This window comes from Delphinus delphis, chromosome 15 (genome assembly GCF_949987515.2).
Source record: "Delphinus delphis chromosome 15, mDelDel1.2, whole genome shotgun sequence".
Lineage (NCBI taxonomy): Eukaryota > Metazoa > Chordata > Mammalia > Artiodactyla > Delphinidae > Delphinus > Delphinus delphis.
The window spans coordinates 418,917-433,536 of NC_082697.1; the positions used below are offsets into that span (position 1 = coordinate 418,917).

Genomic DNA, 14,620 nt, shown 5'->3' on the forward strand with positions numbered 1-14,620 from the left:
AGTCAAACTACTGAAAACCAAAGACAAAAATAAAAATCTTGGTCTTCCCTGGTGGCGCAGTGGTTAAGAATCCACCTGCCAATGCAGGGAACACGGGTTCGAGCCCTGGTCTGGGAAGATCCCACATGCCACGGAGCAACTAAGCCCATGCACCACAACTACTGAGCCTGTGCTCTAGAGCCCATGCTCTGCAATAGGAGAAGCCACTACAATGAGAAGCCCGTGCACCGCATTGAAAAATAGCACCCGCTCGCCACAACTAGAGAAAGCCCGCGCACAGCAGCAAAGACCCAACACAGCCAAAAATAAATAAATAAATATTTAAAAATATAAAGGTTTTTTAAAAAAAAAAATCTTAGAAGCAGCCAGAGGAAAAAGACATTAAGAGGAACAACATCGAGATTGACATCTGACTTTTCAATGGAAACGATGGCGCTAGTCTCTGAGGCGCTGCAGAAATGCCGAGACCAGTATTCTATACCCAGCAAAAGTATCCCCCAGAGACCAAGGCTACGTGATGACAATGTCACACAAAGAAAAGAAAACCGAGGGGATTCATTGCCGGCCGACAAGAAGTACTAAAAACCAGCCCTCTGTAGAAAGATCTTAATCATTTAAGGCAATATTTACGGCTCCTTGTGGGGTTTTTGACTCAAATAGGAGCATAACGCATGACACAAACAGCACAAAGCGGGGAGGCGGGGGCGGCGAGCTTGGCCGTTGGATGAGTCTTGCCTTTTCTACAAAGTTGCAATGAATAATGGCAAAAATCATCACGTACAGCTCAAAGGCTTATGAAGAGAAGAATGGGATAATGCGTGATTAATATGAAAGCAACAAGCAAGGAAGTTTAAAGGAACAAAACCATAAAAGGACAGAATAGAACACACATAGGGAGATGGTAGACGTCACCCAACTCTACTAATAAGCCTGTTATTACCAATGGACTGAACACTGCAGGAAAAAGAAAAGATTATCAGCTTGCTTTTTAAAGAAAATTTGTTGTTTGTAGATAACATGTTTTGTAGATAAGAGCACAGAAAGGTTTCAAGCAAAAAGATAAAAAAGAGAAGGCAAGGAAACACCAGCCTAAAGAGGCTTGTTGATGTCAGCAGCAAAGTAAACTGGGAGGGGTGTTGCTCTAAGGCCACTACACGATGACGAGAGAGCTCAGTGGGAAGCGCAGACCCTGAAACGCATAGGCTTGCTTTCTAAATATATGGAGTGAAAACTGACAGCACTGAAAGGAGAAAGAAACAAGTCCACGATTAGAGTTGAGAATGTTTAACAAATTTCCTCAGTAACTGATAGATCAGCATACAAAATGTCAGTAAGGATGGAGAAGGTTTGGACACAGTTTTCACATATTAACCTGGAATTCCTGGAATAAACCCACCGAGTCACAAGATGCTGTTCTTTTTCTGTACAGTTGGACTCAGCTTGCTATTTTGTTCAGGAGTTTTGCATCTTTTTTCAGAGAAGTATTGGCCTGTAACAACATGGTTAACCAAGTCATACATTGCACCAAACAAGTGCAGAACATTCCAAATGCACAGGAAACATTTACAAGATAGACCAAGCGGGAATGTGACGCAGGTCTCAGCAAATCCCAAAGGATGAAATCATGCAGACTGTGCTCTCTAACCTCAGTGAAATTAGATTGAAAAAATCAACAATAGAAAGATACTAGAATAAGTCACAATGGAAATTATAAAATATTTTGAACTGAATGATAATGAAAATTCAACATATCAAAACTTGTAGGATACACCTGAAGTGGTATTTAAGGGAAATTTATAGCTCTAGTTGCACTTACTAGAAAAGAAGGAAAGTTCTAATTTGGGCGGTCAAGAAGTGAGAAAAAGAATAGCAAATTAAACCCAAAGAAAGCTGGAGGAGCAAAACAGAGAGCAAATATCAATGAAACAGAAGGCAGACAGACAATAGAAAAATGACCAAAGCCGAACGCCGGTGCACTGAAAGATGAATGAAACAGACAAACTCCTATCACAGTGATCTGTAAAAAGAGAGGGAAGTTGATTGTCAATAAAAGGTATAAAAAAGATCATTGCTAAGATCCTATAGACGTTAGAATGATAGTAAGAGAATATCGTGAACAATTTTGTGCTAATACCTTTGACAAGTTGGAAGAAATGGGCAATTTCCCTGAAAAACACGGTGTATCAAAACTGAGCAGAGGGCAGCCCCGTTGGGCACACGGGGCTGCCCCTGCTTGTCTGGTCGTGGGGTGATCAGGCTGGGATTGTGACTCAGAGTGTGAGAGCTGGTAGAGGACAGGGTGGCTCTGGCTTGGTCGCCAGGAAGCTGTGCTCACAGCCCGGTTATTTGTCATCTCTTGGAATGCCCCCCACCCCCCCGCCCCGGGAGGGCAGCCCTGCCGCGGTCACAGGGCCCCAGACGCCGCAGGGTGCAGAGACTGGGAACAGGGTCAACGCAGACAGCGGGGGCTCCAGGGGAGGAGGGGCAGACGCCCAGCCTGACAGCGGCCGAGGGGGCCAGGCAAGGAGGCCGTGGGTGAGGGTCTGACTGGACCGTGATGTGGGCCCCGTCAAGGACGCTGGGGCGGGTGGTCTTTCCATCATGGGGACCCGAGTGAGCTGGATGCTGGCGCGGATGAATCTTGATTCCTGCCTCAGAATTAAGATGGGAATGACCACAAACCTAAACGTGGTTCGCAGGGGACGGTGGTGCTTGTGATCATGGTGATGGGCAAAGTTTCTTAAGCACTTGTTTTTTTTTGTGGTACGCGGGCCTCTCACTGCTGTGGCCTCTCCCGTTGCGGAGCACAGGCTCCGGACGCGCAGGCTCAGCGGCCATGGCTCACGGGCCCAGCCGCTCCGTGGCATGTGGGATCTTCCCGGACCGGGGCACGAACCCGCGTCCCCTGCATCGGCAGGCGGGCTCTCAACCGCTGCGCCACCAGGGAAGCCCTAAGAACTTCTTAAGAAGCACTCGCGATGAAAGTTTGATAAAATTTTTTATTAAAAAAATTAACATATGGGACTTCCCTGGCGGACCAGTGGTTAGGGCTTGGAGCTTCCGATGCAGGGGGCCCGGGTCCAATCCCTGGTCGGGGAACTAAGATCCCCTATGCCATGCGGTGCAGCCAGAAAATTAAAAAAGCAAACAAACACAAAGTACCCCCAAGAATAAAACATCAAAGGAAAAGCAGCTCAGTGAAGGGTCAGAAGACGTGACAAGCACGTCACAGAAGAGGGCGTGCGAATGACCGGGGCGAGGCGTCGGCGGTGGCTGGGGGATGCTGACACAGAAGAAGGCGTGCGAATGACCGGGGCGAGGTGTCGGCGGTGGCTGGGAGACGCTGATTCCACTGGGGCCCACATGTTCTTCTCAGGTGCGCGTCCGGCAGAAGTGAGAGCCTGGCCCACTGCCCGTCGCTGCTGAACAGGCACGGGGTCCTGTGGTCACGTGGATGACAACATGGCAACGAGCAAGGCCACACCTGGGTGTCAGGTCCCCACAGACCGAGTTGTAGCCCAGCGTTTGGTGATGGGTAGCCGAGCGGCCGTCGCCTGGGGTGCGTGGTACTGACCGGCCGCAGGCCCCTGGGTGTGCGGCGTCCTGTTCGGGTGGTGGTTCCCAGGCCTTTCTGCAGGTGAAAGCTCACCGAGGGGTACACTTAAGGTGTGTGCGCGTCACGTATGGTTCAAAACCTTCCGAAAGTAACGTGGACACGTCATAGCTTCACTATGTTCTGACACACGATGAGTGGCGGCCGCGTGAATGTATAAATGGAAGAACAAAGTTTGGTCCACGTTAGAATCCCTTTCTGAAATGCACTTGAAGTGCAGTGTCTTGAGAATTACGATCGGAGGAAGAGTACAAATCCAGGACAGTGACGGACTAAGGACTTGAGTGCCCTTCCGGAGGAGCCTCCCCTCTGCTCGCCTGCCACCTGCCGGGGCCTTCTGTTCTCTGGCGGTCCCTTGGTGTCCTGTGCGTTGTCGTGAAATCGTTCTGGAACGTTCACGCGTCAGTGGCGTTTACGACAGGTCTGATTCTCTGCAGGGCTGCGCGGGGGCGTGGCTTCCTCTCAGGCTGCTTTGCTGAGTGGTTTTCTCGTATGTGCGTTTCTGCAAAGTTGTAGCTCAGTGATGCTGCACTTCATGCTTCAGACAATCTGGTGCCAGCGTCTGACGTCACTTCCTCATTTGCAAGCTTGCCGTTCATCCTGGACTCTTGGTTCCAGACAAAGGGGCTCCATTTTGAGGGCAGATGGGTAGAGAGTGTCTGTTTCAATTTGATGCTATTTGTGCTTTTTCATTTATTTCAATTACTTTTTCTCTATGTGGATTTTTAAGGCTTTATTAGTGTGTTTATGGGAGTCAAACTACATGACGTTGAAAGGTTTTCTAAGACATATAGACTGTAAACCACGCGTTATGGAAGTGTTAGCTTCTTTCCCATGTGAAGTTATTATTATTATTATTTTTTTTTTTTTTTTTTTTGCGGTACGCGGGCCTCTCACTGTTGTGGCCTCTCCCGTTGTGGAGCACAGGCTCAGCGGCCATGGCTCACGGGCCCAGCCGCTCCGCGGCATGTGGGATCTTCCCGGACCGGGGCACGAACCCGTGTCCCCGCATCGGCAGGCGGACTCTCAGCCACTGCGCCACCAGGGAAGCCCAATGTGAAGTTATTTTAATCATAACAGTCAATGAAAACTTTCCTCAGTACTGTTCATGAAAGTAGTGGGTTGCATGGTGCCCTCCACCCAAAAGACACGTACACATCCTAATTCCTGGTACCTGTGAATGTGACCCTTTTTGGAAAAAGGGTCTTTCCAGACATAATTAAATTAAGGATCTTAAGATGACATCACCTTGGAATATCCAGTTGGTCCTAAATCCAGTGATGGGTGTCCTTATAAGAGACAGGAGACACAGACACAGAGGAGAAGCTATGAGAAGACGGAGGCAGAGACGGGAGAGATGCAGCCACAAGCCCAGGGCCGCCTGGGCCTCCAGAAGCTGGAGGAGGCAGGAAGGACCCTCCCCTGGAGCCTCTGAAGAGAGTGCGACCCTGCCCACACCTTGACCTCAGATGTATGGCCTCCGGGACAGAGAGGACAGGTGTCTGGTGCTTTAAGCTGCCCAGTTCGTGGATATCTGGGACTTCCCTGATGGCGCAGTAGGTTCAGAAGCCTGCAGCTGTGTGCCCAGTGGAGGCGTGGGGCGGGGGTCACGCTCATGTTCGCGCAGCTGAACTGTGTTTCTGGGGAAAAAGTACAGCACTTATGTTCAGAGATGAGTGTTTTTTTAACATGTAGGTCTGAATTGTTAAATGCAGCCTAGAGTAAATAAGTCAGATTTTAATTTTATGTTTATAGAAGCAAAATAGAAAGCAGAAAATAACTCAAAAAAGTTATTTGAAATAAAATAACCTAAAAGCTTGTCTCCTCACCTGCCTTTTCCATCCCAGAGTGGGTGGTGCACTTGCTGTGTTCCGTGCTGACGTGAAAACCGGGGTCTGTGCTGGGGGAACCGGCGGGAGGCAGGTGTGGAGGGCCGTGCTGCTGCCTCGTCGACCAGGCGGGTTGGGCCGGGCCTGGTGGTCAGACAGGAAGGGAGACGTAGAGTGGGGGCTGCCAGGTGCGGTCCATCCAGACGTGCCAGGCTAGGTGCCCTTCCCTCTGTCCTGTCTTGGACCCTCACCCGGACCCACCTGTCTGCGGGCCCTCCGTGGGGAGGCTGGAGCTGCCACCCGGGAAGGGCTGCTTCCTCGTGGGTCCAAGAGCTGCCGGATGCTCTGGTCGCCCCTGCAGCTGGGACCCCGGCCTACAGCCTTGCAGGGAGCAGCTCTGCTAACAGCGGTGACCACCATCTGTGTCCCGCGTACCGGACCATGGCCTTGGCCCTCGGGAGGACTGAGGGTGCGTGGCCCACGGGGCCCGACGGCCGGCATGGCCCACTTCTCAGGATTTCTCTCCAGGGGCAAAGGTTCCTTTGTAAGCACTTTGCTGAAGCATTGTTCACAAGGGTAAAAAAATGGAAACACTTTACATGTTTGTTGAACAAATCATGGTGTACTCGCACATTTAAGAACTTAACAGTTAAAAATCGTAGCACGAAAATGTGGTCACAGCCGTCATGCTGTGAACTGTGGCCGCCTTGCGTGAAGGGGTACGGGCGACTGTCCATGCCTCTCGCCTCTCGTCTGCCCCGGCTCCCAGCCACATGCATGTCGAAAGCTCCCCCACGTGAGAAAATGCCTTACTTCTTAGGACAGGGCTTGGATTCTCAGAGACACCTGGTGACTGCCCAGCCTTTGTGGGGACGTGGGGCCCCTTCTGGGTGCACAGACACCGTCAGGCAAGCGGGCGGCTGGGCCCCAGGGGTGGCATCGGTCATGAGCTGTGATGGGGTCCGCACAGCCGTTTTGCGGCCGTGATGGCCTCCCCTGGTGAAGCTGTCTGGCCTGCGCGTGGACAGGGGTCATCCTGGGCGGTGTGTCCCTGGTGCCTGCCATCCGTGGGTGCGGGAGATGACAGAGTGAGAGCTCTTGGGTCCATGAGAATGGCCAGGCTCCTGGCAGGCCCTGCAGACGGCCTCACTGACCCGTGTTCTGGAAGATCAAGAAATCTGGTTGCTTGATTATTTAGGCACCCTTTAAGATGTCTCAGGAGAAAATGTACGGCTTAAGAAGCAAAATAAAACGTTACACCCAGTGTTGCCTGGTGTGTTTCAGGGATGGAGGCGCAGAGTGAGCGCCAACCTCTCGATGCTCAGGGCACCTGGGTGCGTCCAGGGCCTTGGGCTCCGTGTCACTGCAGTGCACCTTCCAGTTGGCACCATTTCCATGGCGACCTGCCCGGGGCTGGGTCTGAGCACCGGAATGGATTGGAGGCCTGGGGCACGCTTCACGCTTCGCGGAGATGGCGGCGAGGACCCTGCCCCCGTGTGATGTGCGGGGTGGCCCGGGGTTGGGGGAGCTGGGCAGGATGGAGCCGTCCCGTCGTTTGTGCAGCGGCCCGGCCGGCTCCCTCGAGTGAGAGGGGTCGGCTTGGGTCACCTTGGCTTCCCCGGCTTCTCCGCACGCCGTGGGCTGGGTCACTTGCAGCCTCTGTTTTCTTGCTTCCCTCTGGCACTTCCGGGGGCAGCTGTGGGCGTGGCCGGGGCCCGGCAGGCACGGACCCTTCGTGGGGTCTGACCGGGGCTCCCGCTGCTGCTGTGCCTTCCTCCCCCTGCCTGCCTTTGGCCTGACCGTCGGGACCCTTGGTCTGTCCCCTGGGTGCAGGTGCTGGGGTGTGGCCGGTGAGCGCTGTGGGTGGGGTGAGGGCTGGGTCCGCTTCCAGAGGCCCGAGAGCAGACATGGACCCGGGCTCCCCACCTGGACGAAGTGCTATCGAGCACCTGGGGGCTCCCAGCAGCCCTGGCGAGCTGGGGACGACCAGCCGGGGAGGCCTTAGGGCCGAGTCCTCGATGGATGCCCCTAGGCTCAAGAGGGGGTCACTGTGGTGTCCGCGGGTGCTCGGCACAAAGGGCGTCACTCGGGGTGAGCTGCCCAGTGCCCGGGGGCCTCGCAGAGCGGGCCTGACCCCACGGACCCCAACCCCTGAGCTCCCCCAGCCCCCTGGAATGTGGCCCCGGCCCGGGGGCCCAGGGTATCCCCGAAACATGGGGAGGGACAGCTTGCTGTGCATCGGGGGCTGGTGGCCTCTCGCTGGGCCGTGTCCACCAGGTGGCACCCCTGCCCTGGCTGCGCCGTGTGGACATGTGGACGGGGTGGAGACGGGTCCGCGCTCCCGTGTCTGTTGATTCCGCGCGTGCACTCGTGTGTTTTAGGGGCTGACACGGGAGGTACTGGCTGATGTGAGAAGCGTGCTTTCTTAGAACGTGGGAGCAGCCCTCTCTGCTCTGGGCCAGGCTGACTGGAGGCTCTGGACCCCCAGCCCCACGGGACAGCCGAGCGCGGGCGGCGGGTGGGCTGTGCAGGGTCCGCAGGCTGACCGGCCACCACCTGTCTTGCAGTGAACGAGTTCACGGTCATCAGGAAGAAGTTCCGCTGCCCCTACTGCAGCTTCTCGGCCATGCACCAGTGCATCCTCAAGAGACACATGCGCTCCCACACGGGCGAGCGGCCCTACCCCTGCGAGATCTGTGGGAAGAAGTTCACGCGGCGCGAGCACATGAAGCGGCACACGCTGGTGAGCGGGCGCAGGGCCGCGTGGGGCCGGCATGTGGCCAGTGGGGGCTCGGCGTGGGTCAGCATGGGGTCATCATGGGGTCAGCGTGCGGTCAGCGCAGGGTCGGTCCAGGGCACGCTCTGCATGGTGCTGCGGTGTCCGGGCAGGATGGGGCCCTGGGCTGTCCAGGATGCCACGGGAAGCCCTGAAGTGGGGTCCGCCCGGCAGTGGGAAAGACCAGGACAGCGGGGAGGCACCCCAAGCCCACATCCCTCCTGAGCAGCTCTGCCCCCGGCCCCAGGTGCAGAAGGGCAGGTGAGCACATCGCCCCGCAGCCCCACTCCTCAGCTTCCCCTTTGGGACCCCCTCTGCTCCAGCCCGGCCTCTGCAGGTGCTCCCTAACCTGCCAGGACCCTGCCCCTGCCCCCCGGCTCCTGCCACGTGGCCACTTCCTCCGTGCCCCACCCTGCAGTTGCCGTGGGACCCTGGCCTCTCTCCCCAGCAGCCCCTGGAAGGTTCTGACGGCCTGGCTCGCAGCTCAGGAACAGGTGCTGCGCAGATGAATTTGCTTGGCCAGGAAGTAATAGAAAAGGTCACCCTTGAAACAGGGAGGCAGATTCACCAAAACACAGCGTGAGGAACTCTTGGGTGGGTGAGAAACGAGGGAGGCCAGGCGGCTGGGGCATGGGTGGGGAGAGGACGCTGGGGTGATGTCATGAGTGAGGGGGCCTCAGGGCCACACGGGCTGGGCCGGACCCCCGCAGCACCCTGATCCTCTGACCAGCAGGAGGGGTGGAGGGGCCACATCCCTGCGGCGAGGGGGGCCGAGGCGAGACCTCAGGGGTGGCCCCAACGGGGTGAGCCACACGAGGGAGCGAGGGACAGCCCATGGCCTGGGCCTCATTTGGGGCTGGGCTCCCCGGGGAGGCTCCCTGAGGCCAGGTGGAAAAGCTGGAGGGGGAGGCAGCCCTCGGAGCCAGGGCCCAGGCTGGCGGACTCCCCCCGACGGGCAGGTTTGCAGGGCTGGGAGGCAGCTGAACCTCCCCTGACGGCAGAAGGGCAGCTTGTTCCTGCCCCACCCGCCCCGGGAGGCTTAGCCAGGGGGCAGGGGGTGGGTGGGCAGTCTCAGCAGCCGCCTCCCTGTGGAGCCGAGTTCTGGGTCTCCACGGCGCCCACATCCTTCCCCGCCCATCCATGTGTTCACTGGGACGAGTGTCCAGCCATCTGGTTCCGGAGGACAGGCTCCGTGGCTCCCTGGGAGCTGTCCCCACTGCCCAGCCCTGCTGTGACCAGACTGGGGTCCCGGAAGCCCTGGGTTTAAAATGTAACAAATGAAAAAGACCCAGGAAGGGTCCCGGGAGCCGAGTGACTTGAGGCTTCGTTTCTGGAATCAGAACCTGTGAGGCGGCCCAGCTCCTCCTGACGTCCGGCCAGGGCGCATCCGGCCTCTCGCCTGCCTAGGCTGGTTGGCAGCAGTCGTAGGTCCTCGTGGTCGGGTTTCAGGGAAGGCTGTGACGGGGCAGACGTTCACGGTGGTCTGCGGGACCGCTGAGCTGGGAAGCCAAGGGCGCTCGGCCAGGCCCGTCGGTTGGAGAATTCAGAGAGGCAGGAGGCAGCATTCAAGCAGCAATCACGGTCCCCCTGAGACCCCCGACCCTGCCGCCCCGCGGGCTGGGCACTCAGCCCAGCTCCCGGCTGTCCTGACGGCTTCCCAGAAGGCAGGTGCCTCGAGTCCCTCTCGGTCACTGCTGTCCTGGGCTCCCATCACCTGTGCCCCCAGGCCCCCCAGGCCCAAGCCGGGAGCCGCCAGAGCCCTGGCCATCCCCTCATGGGGCAAAAGCGGGGGGCGGGCAGAGGTGAGCGCTCTGCCTGCTTCGCTGGGAGGTGTGGGGGCAGCAAGCCCCCGGGGTGGGGGGGGCACGGCCGGCCTAGTGCCCAGCAGCCCTCTGGGTGGGGGGAGTTCTGGCGGCACCTGCAATTTCTGCGTGTTCCGGCTTTGTGCAGCGGCCCCCGGCCAGGGCTAGGGGTCTGAGCAGCCTAGCAGACTGCCCCCACCCACCCACATCTCAGCTTCTGGGCCACCCAGACCTCCCCCTCCACTCACTAACAGTACGTCCCCCCGCACTGACCATCATCCCCCCGCACTGACCGCCATCCCCCCTGCACTGACCATCGTCCCCCACACTGACCATTGTCCCCCGCACTGACCGCCGTCCCCCACACTGACCGCCGTCCTCCACACTGACCGCCGTCCCCCACACTGACCGCCGTCCCCCACACTGACCATCGTCCCCCACACTGACCATCGTCCCCCCGCACTGACCATCGTCCCCCCGCACTGACCTCCACCCCCCCTGCACTGACCGCCATCCCCTCGCACTGACCGCCATCCCCCCCGCACTGACCGCCATCCCCCCCGCACTGACCGCCGTCCCCCACACTGACCACCGTCCCCCACACTGACCGCCGTCCTCCGCACTGACCGCCGTCCCCCACACTGACCACCGTCCCCACACACTGACCACCGTCCCCCACACTGACCGCCGTCCCCCGCACTGACCGCCGTCCCCCACACTGACCATCGTCCCCCCGCACTGACCATCGTCCCCCCACATTGACCATCGTCCCCCCTTACTGACCGCTGTCCCCCCGCACTGACCGCCATCCCCCCGTCCCCCCGCACTGACCATCGTCCCCCAACACTGACCATCGTCCCCCCGCACTGACCGCTGTCCCCCACACTGACCACCGTCCCCCACACTGACCGCCGTCCTCCGCACTGACCATCGTCCCCCCGCACTGACCGCCGTCCTCTGCACTGACCATCGTCCCCCCGCACTGACCATCGTCCCCCAACACTGACCATCGTCCCCCCGCACTGACCGCTGTCCCCCTGCACTGACCGCCATCCCCCCGTCCCCCCGCACTGACCATCGTCCCCCCGCACTGACCGCTGTCCCCCCGCAGGTGCACAGCAAGGACAAGAAGTACGTGTGCAAGCTGTGTAGCCGCGTGTTCATGTCGGCCGCCAGCGTGGGCATCAAGCACGGCTCGCGGCGCCACGGCGTGTGTGCCGACTGCGCGGGTGGCGGCGGGGCCGGGCCCCTGGATGGCGGCGGCGCCGAGGGCTCTCCTGAGCTGTTCGCGGGCGACGGGCCGTACCTGGAGGACCCCGAGGACCCACGCGGCGAGGGCGAAGAGGAGCTGGGCGAGGACGAGGACGACGTGGGCCTGGCCCCCGAGGACGCACTACTGGGGGACGACAGGGAGGTCGAGGACTCGCCGCGGGGGCCTCGCAGCCCTGCCGGGGGCACCGACAAGGACTTCACCTGGATCTCCTAGGCTGGGCCGGGCACTGGGCCGCGGCCGCCCCCGCCTGCGTGCGCCCCGGGCCCCCTTCACCTGCTCTCCCCCACCCCTCGAGGACACCCGGGGCTCAGAGGCGGGCGCTGCCCCAGCGAGTGGGGCTGGGGACACGCGTGGGGCGGGTCTGAGCCCAGGGAGAGCCCTTGTCACCTCCCCCAGCAGGGGCGCGGGGCGGGCATGAGGGGTGCCCAGGACGCACCGGTCTGGCGTCGGACGCGCCGTGACGTGTGGTCCGGAAAGGGCCAGCGCTGGCTGTGGTCCCAAGTGTGGCCCCGAGGCCCGGGTCCGGGAGCTGTTAGGAGAGTTCTCCTCACCCTGGGCCCGTCCAGGGCCGAGTCCCCCCGCCTCCGCTCCCCCTTCTCAGCAGTGGGGTCACTGCTGGCGGCTGCCACTGCCCCCGCCCTCGAGGGCTGTGCCGTCCGGTGGCAGCCTGCGAGATCCAGGTCTGGCGTCCAGAAAGCCCCGCGGCCCCCCCGCCTCTGGGCTTTGGTGCTCAACACACAGCAGCAGCCGACCTCGGCCCGGGTGCCCAGGTGCTACCCACCCCCGAGGCAGCTGGGCAGGGGGCCCAGGTGCTACCCCCGCCCCGAGGCAGCTGGGCAGGGGCCCAGGTGCTCCCACCGTAGGGGCCTCCTCTTTCTTTGTGTGCACTTCTCTGGGCCGGCTCGCCCCTCCGCCCCTCCCGTCCTGCCGCGCCCAGGCCACTCCTGCTGACCGCTCCGGGCGGCTTGCCTTCGTTGCTGCTCACGCCGCCTGCGGGGGCCGCCCCTCCCCAGGTGCTCGGGCCCCAGTTCCGTGAGTAGCTAAGGAAACTGAGGCTGGCACGTGACATGGTTCTGTTTGGCGTTATCTTTCCCGCTCGACCACACTCGCAGACTTGTCTTTCCTTTGGTTTCTTCCCAAGCCCCCTCGCCGTCTTTTAAACACGCTTACGACCCCTTCTCTATCTTTTTTCTGAGAAGCCGGGGTCCCGCCGTGTGCTGTGAGGACACTGTGGGCCCAACCCCGGCCCGTCTCCCTTTCAGGCTCATGACACGTACATTCCATCCCCTCCACCCGCCTCGCTTGGGAGCCGCTGCGGGACACCGTGCCAGGGCCCCTTGGGTGCTGAGCTGGAGCCGAAGGAGACGCTGGCTTGATTTCCTCTCTCCCCACAGCCTGCAAGCCGAGTGGCTTTACTGCATTTCTCCCGGGTCCCATCTACTCTTTCTAGGTGGAGAAAGGCAAATCCCACAGAATCCTCCTTAGTAAGTGGCTGGCTGCGTGGACACGGACGGGTGCTGTCCTTGAAGCCCTGCCCGGGGAGGAGTCGCAGCTTCATTTTCTGTCTTGCCTTGTTTTAAACATAGCCACCTTTCTCTCAGTCAGAAGAGGGCTGCCCTCCCATCCTCAGCTGGGGACGCTGCGAACTCCTCAACGCCGGCATACTTAGGGAAGGGCCGGGCCGGGCCGGGCCGGGGGCAGGAGCCCAGGGCAGGTTGGGGTGCCTCCGGGGCCGGTGCCCCGGTCTGCCTTTCACAGTGGGGCCCAGCTGAGCCCCTCAGTGGGGCTCCCCACTGTGTACCTTTCCCCCACTTTCTAACCCCTTTTATAAACAGACTCACTTTCTTATCAAATGCGTTTGGAAACCAGACCTTTGCTGCCAAGCGTCTCTGGGTTTTGTACGGGGCCACCTCTCAGCCCGCCGCCCGCGCCCCGGGCCACCTTTGCGCCACACTCAGGACCTGCTCACTCCCGCTCTGGACCGTCCTGGCTGACTTTTAACGGGGCCCTCAGTGCCACAAGGGCATTTTCTTCCTCAAAACAATACCCTGGAAAACCGAGGGTCCCACCTCCCGCCCCCGAGCCCCGTGTGTTCACTATTCTCGTGTGCGGTTAACTCGAGAGCTGGATTTCAGAGATGCAGGCGAACACATCGCCTCCAGAGGCGTGGAGGGAAAGACGTGTAACGAAGGTTTCTTTTTTAACGTGATCTTTTTTTTTTCCCAAATCAATGTTTAAACTAATAAATATTTTTTTATGAAGCGGAAAAGCGTGTAGATCACATCTCACATTTTGTACCTTTCCGTCTGTGTGCGTCTGTGTTTGGTGTCTGCAACGCCGATGTGGGACGCGGTCCATCAGGCGGCAAGGTCTTTGGGGGTGGGGGAGGGGCGGGGAACCAAGATTTTTGTATCAAGCTCTGGATCCTGACCGGGTTGTATGCCTGAACTCTGGGTTTGGGAACAGTCACAACACTGCCAGGACTGGATAGGGACCTCAACTGAAAGAACACAGCTACTGCTTCCAACTTTGCACATCTTCCTTTTTAAAAAAGAGAACTCTGAAAAAATGCAAAAACTGGAACTTTTTGCAATATTATATGAAAGATAATCTTATTTTCGCTCATTCTGTGACATGTGCAACTCTTAAGAAAGCCATACTTAATGGTGTTTTTATTTTTTAGATCCTATATTGTGTTTTGTATGTGGCCCTTTTTAGAACTACTTGTAGTGAGGGCGCTGTGTGTGTGCTTTTCTTAAATATTTATTTTTTCAACATGCTTTCAACCTGTCAACACAAACGAAACAGAAAAAGGGCAGTGTTTGAAGATTGTTGATTTTTTTCTGGGGATAATCTATATTATATCGACTTTATATGAATTATTATAAACCTGTGTTTGTATTGGAGATGTGTTTCATATTTGGGGGAGTCTTTTGTAACTGGTCAGTGGGACATCACGGCCATCGCCTGCTTCCCCGGAGCCGTCAACGGCCAACAGCACCTCCTCCCTAGTGGTCTTGAGATTTCTTGTCCGCGGGCGCACTCCGGGCCCGCCTGTGGGTCTCCTTTCTGTGACGGGGTTAGTTAGACTTTCTTGCAAAGCGATCACTTTCAATAAACTGGGAAATTGCTGCTTGAGCAGGTGCCTCGTGTGTGTTTCAGACAGCATCTCCTCCTCCGGCCTCACCCTGGGCAGAGGGGGCCAGAGAGTAAGCCCCACCCCCAGCCCTCTGTGGCCTGGTTGCTGGCCTCCTGTCTGCCCACCGCCATCCCTGCCCATGGCGGGGTCCCGGCTCCGTGTCCCTCCCCCCAGGAGGCAGACACAGC

General features: G+C 58.6%; 1 protein-coding gene across 1 annotated transcript in view; it reads left to right on the forward strand.

Moving 5' to 3' along the window:
• The window catches only part of ZBTB46 (zinc finger and BTB domain containing 46), a 54,866-nt gene extending 43,196 nt beyond the window's left edge, over positions 1 to 11,670 (forward strand). The window contains exons 4-5 of the mRNA XM_060032611.1: positions 8,010 to 8,185; positions 11,132 to 11,670. Coding sequence (XP_059888594.1) covers positions 8,010 to 8,185; positions 11,132 to 11,506 — 551 coding nt within the window. The 3' untranslated portion in view covers positions 11,507 to 11,670. The remainder of the gene's footprint in view (positions 1 to 8,009; positions 8,186 to 11,131) is intronic.
• Positions 11,671 to 14,620: the final 2,950 nt, after the last annotated feature.